Raw genomic sequence first — 22,202 nt, 5'->3', positions numbered from 1 at the left:
CACAGAGTGACCAGGAGTGACCAGGAGCCCTGCACTGCTCCAGAACCTGCTCGAGCGCCTACTCGTCGTCCCGGCTCCTGGGGAGTGACCATTGAGTGACCAGGAGTGACCATTGAGTGACCACAGTGACCATTGAGTGACCATGAGTGACCACTGAGTGACCACAGTGAGCATTAATGACCATTGAGTGACCACAGTGACCATTTAGTGACCACAGTGACCATTGAGTGACCACAGTGACCATTGAGTGACCATTGAGTGACCACTGAGTGACCACAGTGATCACTGAGTGACCACAGTGACCATTGAGTGACCATGAGTGACCACTGAGTGACTACAGTGACCACAGGGTGACCACAGTGACCACAGGGTGACCACTGAGTGACCAGGAGCCCTGCACTGCTCCAGAACCTGCTCGAGCGCCTACTCGTCCTCCCGGCTCCTGGGGAGTGACCAGAGTGACCGGGAGTGACCATTAATGACCATTGAATGACCACAGTGACCATAAATGACCATTGAGTGACCACTGAGTGACCACAGTGACCATTAATGACCATTGAGTGACCACAGTGACCACTGAGTGACCACAGTGACCACAGAGTGACCACAGTGAACATTGAGTAACCACTGTGACCATTAATGACCATTGAGTGACCACAGTGACCACTGAGTGACCACAGTGACCATGAGTGACCACAGTGACCATTGAGTGACCACTGAGTGACCACAGTGACCACTGAGTGACCATTGAGTGACCAGGAGTGACCAGGAGTGACCAGGAGCCCTGCACTGCTCTAGAACCTGCTCGAGCGCCTACTCATCCTCCCGGCTCCTGAGGGAGACTGAGTGACCAGAGTGACCAGAGTGACCACTGAGTGACCATGAGTGACCACAGTGACCACTGAGTGACCACTGGTGGTGTGTGTGATGTCTCTGCTGGTGTTAATGGTGGATCTGCTGATGGTTCTGGTGTCTCTGGTGGTGGTTTATGATGTTCCTGGTGGTGTTTGTGACGTTCCTGGTGGTGTTATGGTGGATCTGATGATGGTTCTGGTGTCTCTGGTGGTGGTTATGATGTTCCTGGTCGTGTTATGGTGGATCTGCTGATGGTTCTGGTGTCTCTGGTGGTGTTTATGGTGTCTCTGGTGGTGTTATGGTGTATCTGACAATGGTTCTGATGTTCCTGGTGGTGTTTGTGACGTTCCTGGTGGTGTTATGGTGGATCTGCTGATGGTTCTGGTGTCTCTGGTGGTGTTTATGGTGTCTCAGGTGGTGTTTGTGACGTTCCTGGTGGTGTTACGGTGGATCTGCTGATGGTTCTGGTGTCTCTGGTGGTGTTTATGGTGTCTCTGGTGGTGTTATGGTGTATCTGACAATGGTTCTGATGTTCCTGTTGGTGTGTGACGTTCCTGGTGGTGTTATGGTGGATCTGCTGATGGTTCTGGTGTCTCTGGTGGTGTTTATGGTGTCTCAGGTGGTGTTTGTGATGTTCCTGGTGGTGTTTATGGTGGATCTAATGATGGTTATGGTGTCTCTGGTGGTGTTTATGGTGTCTCAGGTGGTGTTTGTGATGTTCCTGGTGGTGTTTATGGTGGATCTAATGATGGTTATGGTGTCTCTGGTGGTGGTTATGATGTTCCTGGTGGTGTTTATGGTGTCTCAGGTGGTGTTTGTGATGTTTCTGGTAGTGTTTATGGTGGATCTAATGATGGTTCTGGTGTCTCTGGTGGTGTTTGTGACGTTCCTGGTGGTGTTATGGTGTATCTGACAATGGTTCTGATGTTCCTGTTGGTGTGTGATGTTCCTGGTGGTGGTGTTATGGTGGATCTGCTGATGGTTCTGGTGTCTCAGGAGGTGTTTATGGTGTCTCAGGTGGTGTTTGTGACGTTCCTGGTGGTGTTATGGTGGATCTGCTGATGGTTCTGGTGTCTCTGGTGGTGTTTATGGTGTCTCAGGTGGTGTTTGTGATGTTCCTGGTGGTGTTTATGGTGGATCTGCTGATGGTTATGGTGTCTCAGGTGGTGTTTGTGATGTTCCTGGTGGTGTTTATGGTGGATCTAATGATGGTTATGGTGTCTCAGGTGGTGTTATGGTGTATCTGACAATGGTTCTGATGTTCCTGGTGGTGTGTGATGTTCCTGGTGGTGTTTGTGACGTTCCTGGTGGTGTTATGGTGGATCTGCTGATGGTTCTGGTGTCTCTGGTGGTGTTTATGGTGTCTCAGGTGGTGTTTGTGATGTTCCTGGTGGTGTTATGGTGGATCTGCTGATGGTTATGGTGTCTCAGGTGGTGGTTATGATGTTCCTGGTGGTGTTTATGGTGGATCTAATGATGGTTATGGTGTCTCTGGTGGTGTTTATGGTGCATCTGATGACGGTTCCGCTGTCCTGCCGCGGTGGCCGGGGCCGTGTCCTCACCTCATCCTCTCCTGCTCCCGGCGCAGCCGCTCCTTCTCGCGCTCCACCTGCTCGGCCTGGGCCTTCAGGGCCTTCTCGCGCTCCTCCTTCTCGCGCGCCGCCCGCTTGAACTGCTCGAAGGAGTCGCTGGAGGACTTGGCCGCCGCCGCCGGCGCCGCCGGGTGCTTCTGCACCAGCGAGGCCCATGAGCCCATGTTCTTGATCTTCAGGTCCTGCCGGGACACGTGCGTCACCGCCGGGCCACCGCCGGGCCACCGCCGGCTCCGGGATCCACCAGGATCCACCAGAGCGGTGGTGGCCTCCAAAGCCTTCGTCCCGAGGAACTGGAGATGCCTCGGCCTGGTGGGACCTCAGGGGGTTCCTCAGCCTGGTGGGATCTCAGGGGGTTCCTCGGCCTGGTGGGATCTCAGGGGGTTCCTCGGCCTGGAGGGATCTCAGGGGGTTCCTCAGGCTGGTGGGACCTCAGGGGGTTCCTCAGCCTGGTGGGATCTCAGGGGGTTCCTCAGCCTGGAGGGATCTCAGGGGGTTCCTCGGCCTGGTGGGATCTCAGGGGGTTCCTCGGCCTGGTGGGATCTCAGGGGGTTCCTTGGCCTGGTGGGATCTCAGGGGGTTCCTCAGCCTGGTGGGATCTCAGGGGGTTCCTCAGGCTGGTGGGATCTCAGGGGGTTCCTCAGCCTGGCGGGATCTCAGAGGGTTCCTCGGCCTGGAGGGATCTCAGGGGTTTCCTCGGCCTGGTGGGATCTCAGGGGGTTCCTCAGCCTGGTGGGATCTCAGGGGGTCTCTCAGCCTGGTGGGATCTCAGGGGGTTCCTCGGCCTGGTGGGATCTCAGGGGGTTCCTCGGCCTGGAGGGATCTCAGGGGGTTCCTCAGGCTGGTGGGACCTCAGGGGGTTCCTCAGCCTGGTGGGATCTCAGGGGGTTCCTCAGCCTGGAGGGATCTCAGGGGGTCCCTCAGCCTGGTGGGATCTCAGGGGGTTCCTCGGCCTGGTGGGATCTCAGGGGGTTCCTCGGCCTGGTGGGACCTCAGGAACTTCTCCAGGACCAACCCTGGAGCTCCTCCTTCACCTTCCGGAGATCCCTTGGGAATTTTGGGGCTTTTTCCCCCCAGATTTGGCATTTTTCCGTTTTTTGGAATTTTTTTACCTTTTTGGGCAATTTTCACCTTTTTTGGCTTTTCCCCCCAAATTTTGCATTTTAACATTTTTTGTAATTTTTCACCTTTTTTGACATTTTTACCTTTTTTGGAATTTTTTTACCTTTTTGGGGAATTTTTACCTTTCTTGGCTTTTCCCCCCAAATTTGGCATTTTACCATTTTTTGTAATTTTTCACCTTTTTTTGACATTTTTACCTTTTTTTGGATTTTTTTACCTTTTTGGGGAATTTTTACCTTTCTTGGCTTTTCCCCCCAAATTTGGCATTTTACCATTTTTTGTAATTTTTCACCTTTTTTGACATTTTTACCTTTTTTGGAATTTTTTACCTTTTTGGGCAATTTTTTCCTTTTTTGGCCTTTCCCCCCAAATTTTGCATTTTAATATTTTTAGGATTTTTTTACCTTTTTTGACATTTTTACCTTTTTTGGAATTTTTTACCTTTTTTGGCATTTTTACCTTTTTTGGCTTTTAAACCTCTTTTGACCTTTTTTTGCTTAATTACCTATTTTGACATTTTTGACTTCTTTTGGCTTTTTTCCCCAAATTCGGCATTTTTCAGTTTTTTGGAATTTTTCACCTTTTTTGACCCATTTTTTAACCTTTTTTTTCCCAGTTTTTTACCTTTTTTTTTTGGAGTTTTTTACCTTTTTTGGGGTTTTTTTACCTTTTTTGGGTTTTTTTACCTTTTTTGGGGCCACGGGCGTTTTGGGCTCGGCCTTCTGGCGCTCCTTGTCCGTGGGGGGCGGGGCCTGTTCGGGGGGGCGGATCACGGGCCGGGGTCCCGCCCCCTCCAGGGGCTTCAGCTCCGGCCCTAAAACCGAAATTCGGGATCAGCGGGCACCCAAAATTGGGGATTTACACCCCAAAATTGGGCCGAGGACCTGCTCCCTCCAGGGGCTTCAGCTCCGGCCCTAAAAACGAAATTTGGGAATTCTGAACCCAAAAATTGGGCATTTACACCCCAAAATTGGGAATTCCTACCCCAAAATTGGGGATTTACACCCCAAAATTGGGTATTTACACCCCAAAATTGGGCATTTACACCCCAAAATTGGGGATTTTCACCCCAAAATTGGGGATTTACACCCCAAAATTGGGCCGGGGTCCCGCCCCCTCCAGGAGCTTCAGCTCCGGCCCTAAAACCGAAATTTGGGGATTCTGAACCCAAAAATTGGGGATTTACGCCCCAAAATTGGGTATTTGCACCCCAAAATTGGGAATTCCGACCCCAAAATTGGGGATTTACACCCCAAAATTGGGCCGGGGTCCCGCCCCCTCCAGGAGCTTCAGCTCCGGCCCTAAAACCGAAATTTGGGAATTCTGAACCCAAAAATTGGGGATTTACACCCCAAAATTGGGAATTCCGACCCCAAAATTGGGCATTTACACCCCAAAATTGGGTATTTGCACCCCAAAATTGGGTCGGGGTCCCGCCCCCTCCAGGGGCTTCAGCTCCGGCCCTAAAAACGAAATTTGGGAATTCTGAACCCAAAAATTGGGGATTTACACCCCAAAATTGGGGATGTACACCCCAAAATTGGGGATTTACACCGCAAAATTGGGTATTTGCACCCCAAAATTGGGGATTTTCACCCCAAAATTGGGCCGGGGTCCCGCCCCCTCCAGGGGCTTCAGCTCCGGCCCTAAAACCGAAATTTGGGAATTCTGAACCCAAAAATTGGGGATTTACACACCAAAATTGGGAATTCCGACCCCAAAATTGGGCATTTACACCCCAAAATTGGGCCGGGGTCCCGCCCCCTCCAGGGGCTTCAGCTCCGGCCCTAAAACCGAAATTTGGGAATTCTGAACCCAAAAATTGGGGATTTACACCCCAAAATTGGGTATTCTGAACCCAAAAATTGGGGATTTACACCCCAAAATTGCGCATTTACACCCCAAAATTGGGCATTTACACCCCAAAATTGGGCCGGGGTCCCGCACCCTCCAGGGGCTTAGGCTCCGGCCCTAAAACCGAAATTTGGGAATTCTGAACCCAAAAATTGGGGATTTACACCCCAAAATTGGGCATTTACACCCCAAAATTGGGAATTCCGACCCCAAAATTGGGGATTTAAACCCCAAAATTGGGGATTTACACCCCAAAATTGGGCATTTACACCCCAAAATTGGGCATTTACACCCCAAAATTGGGAATTCCGACCCCAAAATTGGGGATTTAAACCCCAAAATTGGGGATTTACACCCCAAAATTGGGCATTTACACCCCAAAATTGGGCCGGGGTCCCGCCCCCTCCAGGGGCTTCAGCTCCGGCCCAAAAAACGAAATTTGGGAATTCTGAACCCAAAAATTGGGGATTTACACCCCAAAATTGGGGATTTACACCCCAAAATTGGGCATTTACACCCCAAAATTGGGCCGGGGTCCCGCCCCTTCCAGGGGCTTCAGCTCCGGCCCTAAAACCGAAATTTGGGATCAGCGGGCACCCAAAATTGGGCATTTTCACCCCAAAATTGGGCCGGGGTCCCGCCCCCTCCAGGGGCTTCAGCTCCGGCCCTAAAACCGAAATTTGGGAATTCTGAACCCAAAAACTGGGCATTTACACCCCAAAATTGGAAATTCCGACCCCAAAATTGGGGATTTACACCCCAAAATTTGAAATTTACACCCCAAAATTGGGTATTTGCACCCCAAAATTGGGAATTGACACCCCAAAATTGGGGATTTACACCCCAAAATTGGGCCGGGGTCCCACCCCCTCCAGGGGCTTCAGCTCCGGCCCTAAAAATGAAATTTGGGAATTCTGAACCAAAAAATTGGGGATTTACACCCCAAAATTGGGGATTTGCACCCCAAAATTGGGGATTTTCACCCCAAAATTGGGCCGGGGTCCCGCCCCCTCCAGGGGCTTCAGATCCGGCCCTAAAAACGAAATTTGGGAATTCTGAACCCAAAAATTGGGGATTTACACCCCAAAATTGGGGATTTACACCCCAAAATTGGGAATTGACACCCCAAAATTGGGCATTTACACCCCAAAACTGGGTCGGGGTCCCGCCCCCTCCAGGGGCTTCAGCTCCGGCCCTAAAACCGAAATTTGGGAATTCTGAACCCAAAAATTGGGGATTTACACCCCAAAATTGGGTATTTGCACCCCAAAATTGGGTATTTACACCCCAAAATTGGGGATTTACACCCCAAAATTGGGCCGGGGTCCCGCCCCCTCCAGGGGCTTCAGCTCCGGCCCTAAAACCGAAATTTGGGAATTCTGAACCCAAAAATTGGGGATTTACACCCCAAAATTGGGGATTGACACCCCAAAATTGGGGATTTACACCCCAAAATTGGGAATTCCGACCCCAAAATTGGCAATTCTGGGGATTTATGGCCCCAAAATTGGGAATTCCGATCCCAAAATTGGGAATTCCGACCCCAATATAGGGAATTCTGGGGATTTATGGTCCCAAAATTGGGAATTCCAACCCCAAAATTGGGAATTCTGGGGATTTATGGTCCCAAAATAGGGAATTCAAGGAGTTACAACCCAAAAATTGGGAATTCCGACCCCAAAATTGGCAATTCTGGGGATTTATGGTCCTAAAATTGGGAATTCCGACCCCAGAAATCGGGAATTTGGGTGTTTTCCTCTCTCCCCATAACATTTTATGGAATTTTTGGTTTTTTTCCCTCCCTATGAAATTTTAAGGTTTTTTTTTGGGTTTTCCTCTCTCCCCATAACATTTTATGGGATTTTTGGGGTTTTTTTTCCCTCCCTATGAATTTTAAGGGATATTTTGGGATTTCCTCTCTCCCCATAACATTTTATGGGATTTTTGGGGTTTTTTTCCCTCCCTATAAAATTTTAAGGGATATTTTTGGGTTTTCCTCTCTCCCCATGACATTTTATGGGATTTTTATGGGGTTTTTTTTGCGTTTTTCGGGGTTTCCGGCGCCGGGGTGCCGCACTCACGCTGGGGGAGGTGTGGGGTCGCCTTGATGCCCTCGGGGTGTCCCTTGGGGGGCTCCTGGCGCAGGGGGGGGCTGAAGGTCTCGGTGCGGATCACGGGCGAGTGCAGCTTCTCCTCCTTGCCCCCCCCCAGCGGCTGCGACTGCACCACCGAGGCCGCTCGCAATTCCTGCGGAAATTCGGGATCAGGATCAGCCCCAAAAATCCCAAATCCAACCCCAATCCTGATAACGAGGCCGCTCGCAATTCCTGCGGAAATCTGGGATCAGGATCGGCCCCAAAATCCCAACTCCAACCCCAATCCTGATAACGAGGCCGCTCGCAATTCCTGCGGAAATTCGGGATCAGAATCGGCCCCAAAATCCCAAATCCAACCCCAATCCTGATCCTGACACCGCTCGCAATTCCTGCGGAAATTCGGGATCAGGATCCATCCCAAAAATCCCAAATCCAACCCCAATCCTGATAACGAGGCCGCTCGCAATTCCTGCGGAAATTCGGGATCAGGATCCATCCCAAAAATCCCAATTCCAACCCCAATCCTGATCCTGACACCACTCGCAATTCCTGCGGAAATTCGGGATCAGGATCCATCCCAAAAATCCCAAATCCAACCCCAATCCTGATCCTGACACTGCTCGCAATTCCTGCGGAAATTCGGGATCAGGATCGGCCCCAAAAATCCCAAATCCAACCCCAATCCTCATCCTGACACCACTCGCAATTCCTGCGGAAATTCGGGATCAGGATCGGCCCCAAAATCCCAAATCCAACCCCAATCCTGATAACAAGGCCGCTCGCAATTCCTGCGGAAATTCGGGATCAGGATCCAACCCAAAAATCCCAGATCTAACCCCAATCCTGATAACGAGGCCGCTCGCAATTCCTGCGGAAATCCGGGATCAGGATCTATCCCAAAATGCCAACCCCAATCCTAAACCTGATCCCAATCCTGATCCTGACACCGCTCGCAATTCCTGCGGAAATTCGGGATCAGGATCGGCCCCAAAAATCCCAAATCTAACCCCAATCCTGGTAATGAGGCCGCTCGCAATTCCTGCGGAAATTCGGGATCAGGATCCATCCCAAAATGCCAAATCTAACCCCAATCCTAAACCTGACCCCAATCCTCATCCTGACACCACTCGCAATTCCTGTGGAAATTCGGGATCAGGATCGGCCCCAAAATCCCAAATCCAACCCCAATCCTGATAACGAGGCTGCTCGCAATTCCTGCGGAAATTCGGGATCAGGATCCATCCCAAAAATCCCAAATCTAACCCCAATCCTGATAACGAGGCCGCTCGCAATTCCTGTGGAAATTCGGGATCAGGATCCCAAAGTCCCAGATCCGAAATCCCAAATCGAAAATCTCAAATCCCAAATCGCATTTTTTCACCTGACTCCAAATGCCAAAATCCCAAATCCCAAATCTCAAAGTCCTGTTCTTTAACCTGACCCCAAATCCGAAATCCTAAATCCCAAATACAAAATCTCAAATCCCAAAATCCTAAATTCCTGTTCTTTCACCTGATCCCAAAACCCAAAAACCCAAAATCCCATTTTTTCATTTGGTCCAAAATCTCATTTTTTTCACCTGACTCCAAATCCCAAAATCCCAAATCTCAAATCCCAAATCCTGTTCTTTCACCTGACCCCAAATCCCAAAGTCCCAAATCCAAATTCTCAAATCCCAAATCCCAAATCCTGTTCTTTCACTTGATCCCAAGACCCAAAAATCCCAAAATCCCAAATCTCAAAGTCCTGTTCTTTCACCTGACCCCAAATCCGAAATCCCAAACCCCAAATACAAAATCTCAAATTCTCAAATCCCAAATCCTGTTCTTTCACCTGACCCCAAATCCCAAAGTCCCAAATCCAAATTCTCAAATCCCAAATCCCAAATCCTGTTCTTTCACCTGACCCCAAATCCCAAAGTCGCAAATCCAAATTCTCAAATCCCAAATCCCAAATCCTGTTCTTTCACTTGATCCCAAGACCCAAAAATCCCAAAATCCCAAATCTCAAAGTCCTGTTCTTTCACCTGACCCCAAATCCGAAATCCCAAACCCCAAATACAAAATCTCAAATTCTCAAATCCCAAATCCTGTTCTTTCACCTGACCCCAAATCCCAAAGTCCCAAATCCAAATTCTCAAATCCCAAATCCCAAATCCTGTTCTTTCACCTGACCCCAAATCCCAAAGTCGCAAATCCAAATTCTCAAATCCCAAATCCCAAATCCTGTTCTTTCACCTGACCCCAAAGTCCCAAATCCCAAATCCCGAATCCCAATCCCAAAATCCCGAATCCCAAATCCCAAAATCCCGAATCCCAAATCCTGTTCTTTCACCTGACCATAAAGTCCCAAATCCGAAATCCCAAATCCAAAATCTCAAATCCCAAATCGCATTTTTTCACCTGACTCCAAATGCCAAAATCCTGAATCCCAATCCCAAAATCCCGAATCCCAAAATCCCGAATCCCAAAATCCCAAAATCCCAAAATCCGGCTCTTTCACCTGACCATAAAGTCCCAAATCCGAAATCCCAAATCCAAAATCCCAAATCCCATTTTTCCACTTGACCAAATCCCAAAATCCCGAATCCCAAAATCCCAAATCCCAAATGCCAAAATCCCAAATCCCAATCCCAAAATCCCGAATCCCAAAATCCCAAAATCCCAAATCCCAATCCCAAAATCCCGAATCCCAAAATCCCAAAATCCGTCTCTTTCACCTGTTTTTTTGGCTGGATGTTTTGCTGAGGGGGCGACTGAGGCACGAGGCCCTGGAACGGCGGCATCTGTGGGGAAGGCATCATGAGAGGGGAGGGGGCTTCCCGCAGGTGACCTGCAACAGGTGGGCACCGGTCAGTCACGTCGTCACCGTCACCGTCACCGCGTCATCACCGCCACCGGCGCGTCCCCAAAGTCCATCATCTGTCATCCATCATCCATCATCTATCAATCATCCATAATCCATCCATCATCCATCATCCATCCATCCATCATCCATCCATCATCCATCATCCATCATCCATCCATCCATCCATCCATCCATCCATCCATCCATCCATCCATCCATCCATCATCCATCATCCATCCATCCATCATCCATCCATCCATCCATCCATCCATCATCCATCCATCCATCCATCCATCCATCCATCCATCATCCATCCATCATCCATCCATCATCCACCCATCCATCCATCATCCATCATCCATCCATCCATCCATCATCCATCATCCATCATCCATCCATCCATCATCCATCCATCCATCCATCCATCCATCCATCATCCATCCATCATCCATCATCCATCCATCCATCATCCATCCATCATCCATCCATCATCCATCATCCATCATCCATCCATCATCCATCCATCCATCATCCATCATCCATCCATCATCCATCCATCCATCCATCCATCCATCCATCCATCCATCATCCATCCATCATCCATCCATCCATCATCCATCCATCCATCCATCCATCATCCATCATCCATCCATCATCCATCATCCATCCATCCATCATCCATCCATCCATCATCCATCCATCATCCATCATCCATCATCCATCCATCATCCATCCATCCATCCATCCATCCATCCATCCATCCATCCATCATCCATCCATCCATCATCCATCCATCATCCATCCATCCATCCATCCATCCATCCATCCATCCATCCATCCATCCATCCATCATCCATCCATCCATCATCCATCCATCCATCCATCCATCCATCCATCATCCATCCATCATCCATCATCCATCCATCCATCATCCATCCATCATCCATCCATCATCCATCATCCATCATCCATCCATCATCCATCCATCCATCATCCATCATCCATCCATCATCCATCCATCCATCCATCCATCCATCCATCCATCCATCATCCATCCATCATCCATCCATCCATCATCCATCCATCCATCCATCCATCATCCATCCATCCATCCATCCATCCATCCATCCATCATCCATCCATCCATCCATCCATCCATCCATCCATCATCCATCCATCCATCCATCCATCCATCATCCATCCATCCATCATCCATCCATCCATCCATCCATCATCCATCCATCATCCATCCATCCATCCATCCATCATCCATCCATCATCCATCCATCCATCATCCATCCATCCATCCATCCATCATCCATCCATCCATCCATCCATCCATCCATCATCCATCCATCCATCATCCATCCATCCATCCATCATCCATCATCCATCATCCATCATCCATCCATCCATCATCCATCCATCATCCATCATCCATCCATCATCCATCCATCCATCATCCATCCATCATCCATCCATCATCCATCCATCCATCATCCATCCATCCATCCATCCATCATCCATCCATCCATCATCCATCCATCCATCATCCATCCATCATCCATCATCCATCCATCATCCATCCATCCATCATCCATCCATCATCCATCCATCCATCATCCATCCATCCATCATCCATCATCCATCCATCATCCATCATCCATCATCCATCATCCATCATCCATCCATCCATCCATCCATCCATCCATCCATCCATCATCCATCCATCCATCATCCATCCATCCATCCATCCATCATCCATCATCCATCATCCATCCATCCATCCATCCATCCATCCATCCATCCATCCATCCATCATCCATCCATCCATCATCCATCCATCCATCCATCCATCATCCATCATCCATCATCCATCATCCATCATCCATCCATCCATCCATCCATCCATCCATCCATCCATCATCCATCCATCCATCATCCATCCATCCATCCATCCATCATCCATCATCCATCATCCATCCATCATCCATCCATCCATCCATCCATCATCCATCCATCCATCATCCATCATCCATCCATCCATCCATCCATCATCCATCCATCATCCATCCATCATCCATCCATCCATCCATCCATCCATCCATCATCCATCATCCATCCATCCATCATCCATCATCCATCCATCCATCATCCATCCATCCATCCATCCATCCATCCATCATCCATCATCCATCCATCCATCATCCATCCATCCATCCATCCATCCATCATCCATCCATCCATCCATCCATCCATCCATCATCCATCCATCCATCATCCATCATCCATCCATCATCCATCATCCATCATCCATCATCCATCATCCATCCATCATCCATCATCCATCCATCCATCCATCCATCCATCATCCATCATCCATCCATCCATCATCCATCCATCATCCATCCATCCATCCATCCATCATCCATCCATCCATCATCCATCCATCATCCATCCATCATCCATCCATCATCCATCATCCATCCATCCATCCATCCATCCATCCATCCATCCATCATCCATCCATCATCCATCCATCCATCATCCATCCATCATCCATCATCCATCCATCCATCCATCATCCATCCATCATCCATCATCCATCCATCATCCATCATCCATCATCCATCATCCATCATCCATCCATCATCCATCATCCATCCATCATCCATCCATCCATCATCCATCATCCATCCATCATCCATCCATCCATCATCCATCCATCATCCATCCATCATCCATCCATCATCCATCATCCATCCATCCATCCATCCATCCATCCATCATCCATCCATCCATCATCCATCATCCATCCATCATCCATCATCCATCCATCCATCATCCATCATCCATCATCCATCCATCCATCCATCATCCATCCATCCATCATCCATCCATCCATCCATCCATCCATCCATCCATCTCTCACCGCCGCCGTATGGATCTCCTTTGTGTTGCCGCGGCGACGGATGATGTTGGATGACCTGCTGCGGCTTTGCCGGCGCCGGTTGCGTCTGCGCCGGCTGCGGCGGTGCCGTCTGCTGCTGCTGCGTCTGCGGTTGCGCCGTTTGCTGCGGCGGCGCCGGCGGCTGCGCCAGATGCGCCGGGAAGTTCAGGGGCTGCAGGTGCAGCGGGCGCTGCTGCGGCGGTTGCAGCGGCTGCACCGCGGGATGCGCCGGCGGCGGCGGCAGCGCCGGGGGAGGCGGCGGCGGCTGTGGCTGCGGCGGCGGCTGCGACTGGACCTTCACTGAAGGGAGAAGCGGCGTCGGCGGCTGCACCTTCTGCAGCTGCTGCAGGTACAGCTGCATCTGGCTGGCGCTCAGGGGGAGGTTGTGGTGCGGCGGTGGTGGCACCGGTGGTGGCACCGGTGGTGGCACCGGTGGTGGTGCTGGTGGTTCCTCGTCCTCCAGCAGCACCTGCGGCGGCTGCGGCAGCGGCGGCTGCGGCAGCAGCGGTTGCGGTGGTGGCTGCGGTGGTGGTGGCAGCGCCGGGGACACGGCCGGCGGCCGCGGCGGCTTCGGGGGCAGCGCCGCCGCGCGGTTGCTGGGCCTCGAGGGCTGCTGAGGCAGAGCGTTGTGCAAAGCTGCGGGAGAAGGACATGGTGGTGGGTCAGGAGAGGTTCCACCACCCGCGGGCCCGCCCGACCTTCTCCTCCTCTGTGGTGGGACCAGGAGAACTTCCAGGGCTGGTCCGTCACCGCCCGATCCCGCCCCAGCACCTTCCAGGTGGGTCCAACCCCACCCATCACCATCCTCTTCCTCTGAGATGTTGGGACGTCCCAATGAGACCATGGTGGACACCAAGAACCAAGAACCTCCCATTTCCACCATGTACCCTCATCCTCTTCCTCTCGGGACACGCCAACAAACCCATGGTGGACACCAAGAGTGAAGAACCTCCCATTTCCACCATGTACCCTCATCCTCTTCCTCTCTGAACATCCCAATGAGGCCATGATGGACACCAAGATTGAAGAACCTCTTGGGACATCATAACAAACCCATGGTGGACACCAAGACCCAAGAACCTCCTTTTCCCTCACCCACCACCATCCTCATCCTCTTTGAACACCCCAACGAGCCCCTGGTGGAAATCAAGACTGAAGAACCTCCCTTTCCTCCATCTATCACTATCCTCATCCTCCTGGGACATCCCAACACACCCATGGTGGACACCAAGACCCAAGAACCTCCCTGTCCCTCACCCACCACCATCCTCTTCATCTTTGGACATCCCAAGGAGCCCATGGTGGACACCAAGATTGAAGAACCTCTTGGGACATCCCAACAAACCCATGGTGGACACCAAGATTGAAGAACCTCTTGAGACACCCCAATGAGCCCATGGTGGACACCAAGAGTGAAGAACCTCTTGAGACACCACAGTGGACACCAAGATTGAAGAACCTCTTGGCACACCCCAAGGAACCCATGGTGGATACCAAGAGTGAAGAACCTCTTGGCACACCCCAAGGAGCCCATGGTGGACACCAAGATCGAAGAACCTCTTGAGACACCCCAACAAGCCTATGGTGGACACCAAGAGTGAAGAACCTCCTTTTCCTCCATCTACCACCATCCTCATCCTCCTGGGACATCCCAACACACCCATGGTGGACACCAAGACCCAAGAACCTCCTTTTCCCTCACCCACCACCATCCTCATCCTCTTTGGACACCCCAACAAGCCCATGGTGGACATCAAGACTGAAGAACCTCCCTTTCCTCCATCTATCACCATCCTCATCCTCCTGGGACACCCTAACACACCTGTGGTGGACACCAAGACCCAAGAACCTCCCTGTCCCTCACCCACCACCATCCTCTTCATCTTTGGACATCCCAACGAGCCCATGGTGGACACCAAGAGTGAAGAACCTCTTGGGACACCCCAAGGAGCCCATGGTGGACACCAAGATCAAAGAACCTCTTGGGACACCCCAAGGAGCCCATGGTGGACACCAAGAGTGAAGAACCTCTTGAGACACCACGGTGGACACCAAGATCGAAGAACCTCTTGGGACACCCCAAGGAGCCCATGGTGGACACCAAGAGTGAAGAACCTCTTGAGACACCACGGTGGACACCAAGATCGAAGAACCTCTTGGGACACCCCAAGGAGCCCATGGTGGACACCAAGAGTGAAGAACCTCTTGAGACACCACGGTGGACACCAAGATCGAAGAACCTCTTGGGACATCCCAAGGAGCCCATGGTGGACACCAAGAGTGAAGAACCTCTTGGGACATCCCAACAAGCCCATGGTGGACACCAAGACCGAAGAACCTCTTGGCACACCCCAAGGAGCCCATGGTGGACACCAAGAGTGAAGAACCTCTTGGCACACCCCAACAAGCCCATGGTGGACACCAAGAGTGAAGAACCTCTTGAGACACCACGGTGGATACCAAGATCGAAGAACCTCTTGAGACACCCCAAGGAGCCCATGGTGGATACCAAGAGTGAAGAACCTCTTGAGACACCACGGTGGATACCAAGATCGAAGAACCTCTTGGGACACCCCAACAAGCCCATGGTGGGCACCAAGATCAAAGAACCTCTTGGGACACCCCAAGGAGCCCCCGGTGGCCCCCAAGACCCACCTCACCCGTCTCACCTGGAGGAGACACCACGTGCTGGTTGAGGTGGGGCGAGGGGCTGTGCTCGGGCGCCGGGGGCAGGTGGGGCGGGGGCAGCTCAGCTTGGGGCAGGTGCAGGATGGGTTGGCCAAAATGGGCCATGGTGTCGAACATGGTCCCCGGCAACGGGTGCTCCAGGACGGGCACCTGGGTGGGGACGAAGGGCGGCGGTGGTGACGCCTTCAGGGGCGCGGCGGGCGGCGGGACGGGCGGCGGCTGCGGCGGCTGCAGCGCCGGCGGGACGGGCTGCGGCGGCGCCGGAGGGGGTTGCGGCGGCGCCGGCGGCGGTTGGTGGTGGTGGTGGTGGTGCTGTTGAGAAACGAAGGGTTAGGAAGGGTGGAGATGTTCTGGTGGGGCATCAAAATGGGGGTTTGGGGATGGAAATGAGATCCTGGGGTCGTTAAAATGTTGTCGTTGGTCGACAAAGTTGGTGTTTCGGTCATCGAATCGACCTCTTGGGTCATCAAAATGTGGGTTTGGACACCAAAATGGTCTTTTGGTCATCAAAACGTGGGTTTGGACACCAAAATGTGGGTTTGGTCACCAAAATGGTCTTTTGGTCATCGAAATGTGGGTTTGGACACCAAAATGGTCTTTTGGTCATCAAAATGTGGGTTTGGACACCAAAATGTGACTTTGGACACCAAAATGGTCTTTTGGTCATCAAAATGTGGGTTTGGACACCAAAATGGTCTTTTGGTCATCAAAATGGTCTTTTGGTGATCAAAACGTGGGTTTGGACACCAAAATGGTCTTTTGGTCATCGAAATGTGGGTTTGGACACCAAAATGGTCTTTTGGTCATCAAAACGTGGGTTTGGACACCAAAATGGTCTTTTGGTCATCAAAACGTGAGTTTGGACACCAAAATGGTGTTTTGGTCATCTGAATGTGGGTTTGGACACCAAAATGGTCTTTTGGTCATCGAAACGTGGGTTTGGACACCAAAATGGTCTTTTGGTCATCAAAACTTGAGTTTGGACACCAAAATGGTCTTTTGGTCATTGAAATGGGGGTTTGGACACCAAAATGGTTTTTTGGTCATCAAAATGTGGGTTTGGACACCAAAATGGTCTTTTGGTGATCAAAACTTGAGTTTGGACATCAAAATGATTTTTGGTCATCAAAATGTGGGTTTGGACACCAAAATGGTCTTTTGGTTATCAGAACATGAGTTTGGACACCAAAATGGTCTTTTGGTCATCAAAATGTGGGTTTGGACACCAAAATGGTCTTTTGGTCATCAAAATGACCAATCCCACCCCAATCCCAATCCATGGATCGATCCCATGCCAATCCCAGTCCATGGATCCAACCCAATCCCAATTAATGGATCCAATCCCAATTAATGGATCCCATCCCAATTAATGGATCCAATCTCAATTAATGGATCCCATCCCAATCAATGGATCCAACCCAATCCCAATTAATGGATCCAATCCCAATCCATGGATCCAATCCCAATCCATGGATCCAACTCCAACCCAATTAATGGATCCAATCCCAATTAATGGATCCAATCCCAATCCATGGATCCAACTCCAACCCAATTAATGGATCCCATCCCAACACAATTAATGGATCCCATCCCAATCTAATCCCAATCCATCAATCCCAGTCCCAATCCATGGATCCAATCTCAATCCATCGATCCCATCCCAATCCCAATCCATGGATCCAACCCAAACCCAATTAACGGATCCAATCCCAATTAATGGATCCCAGCCCAAACTAATTAATGGATCCAATCCAAATCTAATCCCAATCCATTGATCCAACCCAAATCCAATTGATGGATCCAATCCCAATCCATGGATCCCACCCCAATTAATGGATCCCACCCCAACCCAATTAATGGATCCAATCCCAATCCATGGATCCCACCCCAATTAATGGATCCAATCCAAACTAATTAATGGATCCAATCCCAATCTAATCCCAATCCATTGATCCAACCCAAATCCAATTGATGGATCCAATCCCAATCCATGGATCCAATCCCAATCCATCGATCCCATCCCAATCCCAATCCATGGATCCAACCCAAACCCAACTAACGGATCCAATCCCAATTAATGGATCCAACCCAATCCCAATTAACGGATCTAATCCCAATTCTTGGATCCCATCCCAAACTAATTAATGGATCCAATCCCATCCCAATCCCAATCCATTGATCCAACCCACATCCAATTGATGGATCCAATCCCAATCCATGGATCCCACCCCAATTAATGGATCCCATCCCAATCTCATCCCAATCCATGGATCCCATCCCAAAGATCCAATCCCACCCCCCATCCCGTTCCTACCTTTTTCTGCTCCCGCCCCGAGTGCCCTTTTTTCTTCAACTTCGGCGCCATTTCTGCCAAAAATAAACGGGAGAAGAAGAAAAATTAATTTGGGAACGGCTCCGGATGAACCCGACGGCGCCGATCGGGAGTTCCCCAGGGACTGATTGGAATTCCCTCAGGATTGACCGGAATTCCCCAGGGATTTCTGGGATCGGGGATTTTGCCGCCAAAAAAAAGAAAAAAAATTGAGGGAAAATTGTCGGAAAAAGATCCAACGGCCAAGAAAATCCATGGATTCAACAGGATCGGTTATCCCGGGAATGTCGCTGCTCCAGAGGGAGAACCTTGGCAAAATCCATTGTCAGTGTTGGATCCCCGTTGGAATCGCGTTCCAAGAAGAGATTCCAAGGATTTCAACCCAAAGATGATCCCAAATTCCATCGCCGGGGTTGGAATCGTACGGTACGGAAGAAAATCCCACGGATTTCAACCCAAAGATGATCCCAAATTCCTTGACCGGTGTTGGGTCCCAGCTGGAATTGTGAGGTCCAAAAGGATCAACCTGGAGTTTGGAGATCTCAACCCAAGGACGATCCCAACCTTCATCGCCGATTGTTGATCCCAGTCGGAATCACGACGTCCAGAAGAAGACTCCAAGAATTTTAATCCAAAACGATCCCAAATTCCTTCGCTGGTGTTTGATCCCAGTCGGAATCGCGTTCCCAGAAGGATCATCCTGGATTTTGGAGATCTAAAGGATGATTCCAACCTTCATTCCCAGTTATTGGGTCCCAGTCGGAATCACGACGTCCAGAAGAAGACTCCAAGAATTTTAATCCAAAATGATCCCAAATTCCTTCGCTGGTGTTCGATCCCAGTCGGAATCGCATTCCCAGAAGGATCATCCTGGATTCTGGAGATCCCAACCCAAGGATGATCCCAACTTTCACTGCCACTGTTGGATCCCGGTGGGAATCGCGTTCCGAGAAGAGATTCCAAGGATTTCAACCCAAAGATGATCCCAAATTCCTCTGCCGGCGTTTGATCCCAGTCGGAATCGCATTCCCAGAAGGATCATCCTGGATTCTGGAGATCTCAACCCAAGGACGATCCCAACCTTCATCGCCGATTGTTGATCCCAGTCGGAATCACGACGTCCAGAAGACGACTCCGAGAATTTTAATCCAAAACGATCCCAAATTCCTTCGCTGGTGTTTGATCCCAGTCGGAATCGCATTCCCAGAAGGATCATCCTGGAGATCCCAACCCAAGGATGATCCCAACTTTCACTGCCACTGTTGGATCCCAGTGGGAATCGCGTTCCCAGAAGAAGATTCCAAGGATTTCAACCCAAAGATGATCCCAAATTCCTCTGCCGGCGTTTGATCCCCGTCGGAATCGCATTCCCAGAAGGATCATCCTGGATTTTGGAGATCCCAAGGATGGATCCAACCTTTATTCCCAGCCACCGGGTCCCAGTCGGAATCACGAGGTCCAAAAGAAGATTCCAGGGATCCCAACCCAAGAACGATCCCGAACTCCATCACCAATTTTGGTTCCCAGTTGGAATTTCCTGGTTCAGAAGGAGATTCCAAGGATTTCAACCCAAGGATGATCCCGAATTTCATCACCAATTTTGGGTCCAAGCTGGAATTTCCTGGTCCAGAAGGAGATTCCAAGGATTTCAACCCAAGGATGATCCCAAACTTCATCACCAATTTTGGTTCCCAGTTGGAATTTCCTGGTCCAGAAGATTCCAAGGATTTTGGAGATCCCAAGGATGATCCCAAACTTCCTCCCCGGCTGTCGGGTCTGAGTTGGAATCGCGTTCCCAGAAGGACGATCCAGGATTTTGGAGATCCCAACCCAAGAACGATCCCGAACTTCATCACCAATTTTGGTTCCCAGTTGGAATTTCCTGGTCCAGAAGAAGATTCCAAGGATTTCAACCCAAGGATGATCCCAAACTCCATCACCGATTTTGGGTCCCACTCGGAATCGCGGGGTTCCATGGAGATCACCTGGAGATTCTGGAGATCCTGGACATCCCAACCCAAGGATGATCCCAACTTTCCTCACCGGTTGTTGGGTCTCAGTCGGAATCGTATTCCCAGAAGGATCATCCTGGATTTTGGAGATCCCAAAGATGATCCCAACCTTCACGGCCAACCGGAATTTTCTGGTCCAGAAGGATGACGCTGGATTTTGGAGATCCCAACCCAAGGATGATCCCGAATTTCATCACCAATTTTGGGTCCAAGCTGGAATTTCCTGGTCCAGAAGATTCCAAGGATTTTGGAGATCCCAAGGATGATCCCAAACTTCCTCCCCGGCTGTCGGGTCTGAGTTGGAATCGCGTTCCCAGAAGGACGATCCAGGATTTTGGAGATCCCAACCCAAGGATGATCCCGAACTCCATCACCAATTTTGGGTCCCAGTTGGAATTTCCTGGTCCAGAAGGAGATTCCAAGGATTTCACCCAAGGATGATCCCAAACTCCATCACCGATTTTGGGTCCCACTCGGAATCGCGGGGTTCCATGGAGATCACCTGGAGATTCTGGAGATCCTGGACATCCCAACCCAAGGATGATCCCGAACTCCATCACCAATTTTGGGTCCCAGCTGGAATTTCCTGGTCCAGAAGGAGATTCCAAGGATTTCAACCCAAGGATGATCCCAAACTCCATCACCAATTTTGGGTCCAAGCTGGAATTTCCTGGTCCAGAAGGAGAGTCCGAGGATTTCAACCCAAGGATGATCCCAAACTTCATCACCAATTTTGGGTCCCAGCTGGAATTTTCTGGTCCAGAAGATTCCAAGGATTTTGGAGATCCCAAGGATGATCCCAAACTTCATCACCAATTTTGGGTCCCAGCTGGAATTTTCTGGTCCAGAAGATTCCAAGGATTTTGGAGATCCCAAGGATGATCCCGAATTTCATCACCAATTTTGGGTCCAAGCTGGAATTTCCTGGTCCAGAAGGAGATTCCAAGGATTTCAACCCAAGGATGATCCCAAACTCCATCACCGATTTTGGGTCCCACTCGGAATCGCGGGGTTCCATGGAGATCACCTGGAGATTCTGGAGATCCTGGACATCCCAACCCAAGGATGATCCCAACTTTCCTCACCGGTTGTTGGGTCCCAGTCGGAATCGCATTCCCAGAAGGATCATCCTGGATTTTGGAGATCCCAAAGATGATCCCAACCTTCATGGCCAACCGGAATTTTCTGGTCCAGAAGGATGACGCTGATTTTGGAGATCCCAACCCAAGGATGATCCTGAATTTCATCACCGATTTTGGGTCCAAGCTGGAATTTCCTGGTCCAGAAGGAGAGTCCAAGGATTTCACCCAAGGATGATCCCAAACTTCATCACCAATTTTGGGTCCCAGCTGGAATTTCCTGGTCCAGAAGATTCCAAGGATTTTGGAGATCCCAAGGATGATCCAAACTTCATCACCAATTTTGGTTCTCAGTTGGAATTTCCTGGTCCAGAAGGAGATTCCAAGGATTTCACCCAAGAACGATCCCGAACTCCATCACCGATTTTGGTTCCCAGCTGGAATTTTCTGGTCCAGAAGATTCCAAGGATTTTGGAGATCCCAAGGATGATCCCAACCTTCATGGCCAACCGGAATTTTCTGGTCCAGAAGGATGACACTGGATTTTGGAGATCCCAACCCAAGGATGATCCCGAATTTCATCACCGATTGTGGGTCCAAGCTGGAATTTCCTGGTCCAGAAGGAGATTCCAAGGATTTTGGAGATCCCAAGGATGATCCCAAACTTCCTCCCCGGCTGTCGGCTTTGATCGGAATCGCGCTCCCAGAAGGACGATCCAGGATTTTGGAGATCCCAACCCAACCCATGGATGAACCTTCAACCCCGAATCCACAG

The 22,202-nt window shown here is 50.2% G+C and overlaps 1 protein-coding gene across 9 annotated transcripts in view; it reads right to left on the bottom strand.

The window, feature by feature from the left end:
* The window catches only part of BRD4 (bromodomain containing 4), an 83,583-nt gene that overhangs the window by 6,896 nt on the left and 54,485 nt on the right, over positions 1 to 22,202 (bottom strand). For 5 of the 9 annotated variants that reach the window (XM_072919956.1, XM_072919954.1, XM_072919957.1 and 2 more), the window contains exons 14-20: positions 18,319 to 18,371; positions 15,986 to 16,316; positions 13,299 to 13,952; positions 10,239 to 10,351; positions 7,505 to 7,670; positions 4,256 to 4,383; positions 2,418 to 2,629 (exon numbers count right to left, since the gene is read on the bottom strand). In XM_072919956.1, the coding sequence (XP_072776057.1) occupies positions 2,418 to 2,629; positions 4,256 to 4,383; positions 7,505 to 7,670; positions 10,239 to 10,351; positions 13,299 to 13,952; positions 15,986 to 16,316; positions 18,319 to 18,371 (1,657 nt within the window). Of the gene's footprint in view, positions 1 to 410; positions 443 to 798; positions 833 to 2,417; positions 2,630 to 4,255; positions 4,384 to 6,709; positions 6,781 to 7,504; positions 8,815 to 10,238; positions 10,352 to 13,298; positions 13,953 to 15,985; positions 16,317 to 18,318; positions 18,372 to 22,202 lie in introns of those variants that run through there. The other 4 variants (XM_072919958.1, XM_072919960.1, XM_072919961.1 and 1 more) reach the window with 4 other exon arrangements.

Source organism: Taeniopygia guttata, chromosome 30, assembly GCF_048771995.1.
Source record: "Taeniopygia guttata chromosome 30, bTaeGut7.mat, whole genome shotgun sequence".
Classification (NCBI taxonomy): Eukaryota; Metazoa; Chordata; class Aves; order Passeriformes; family Estrildidae; genus Taeniopygia; species Taeniopygia guttata.
This window is presented reverse-complemented; position numbering and strand designations above follow the sequence as displayed.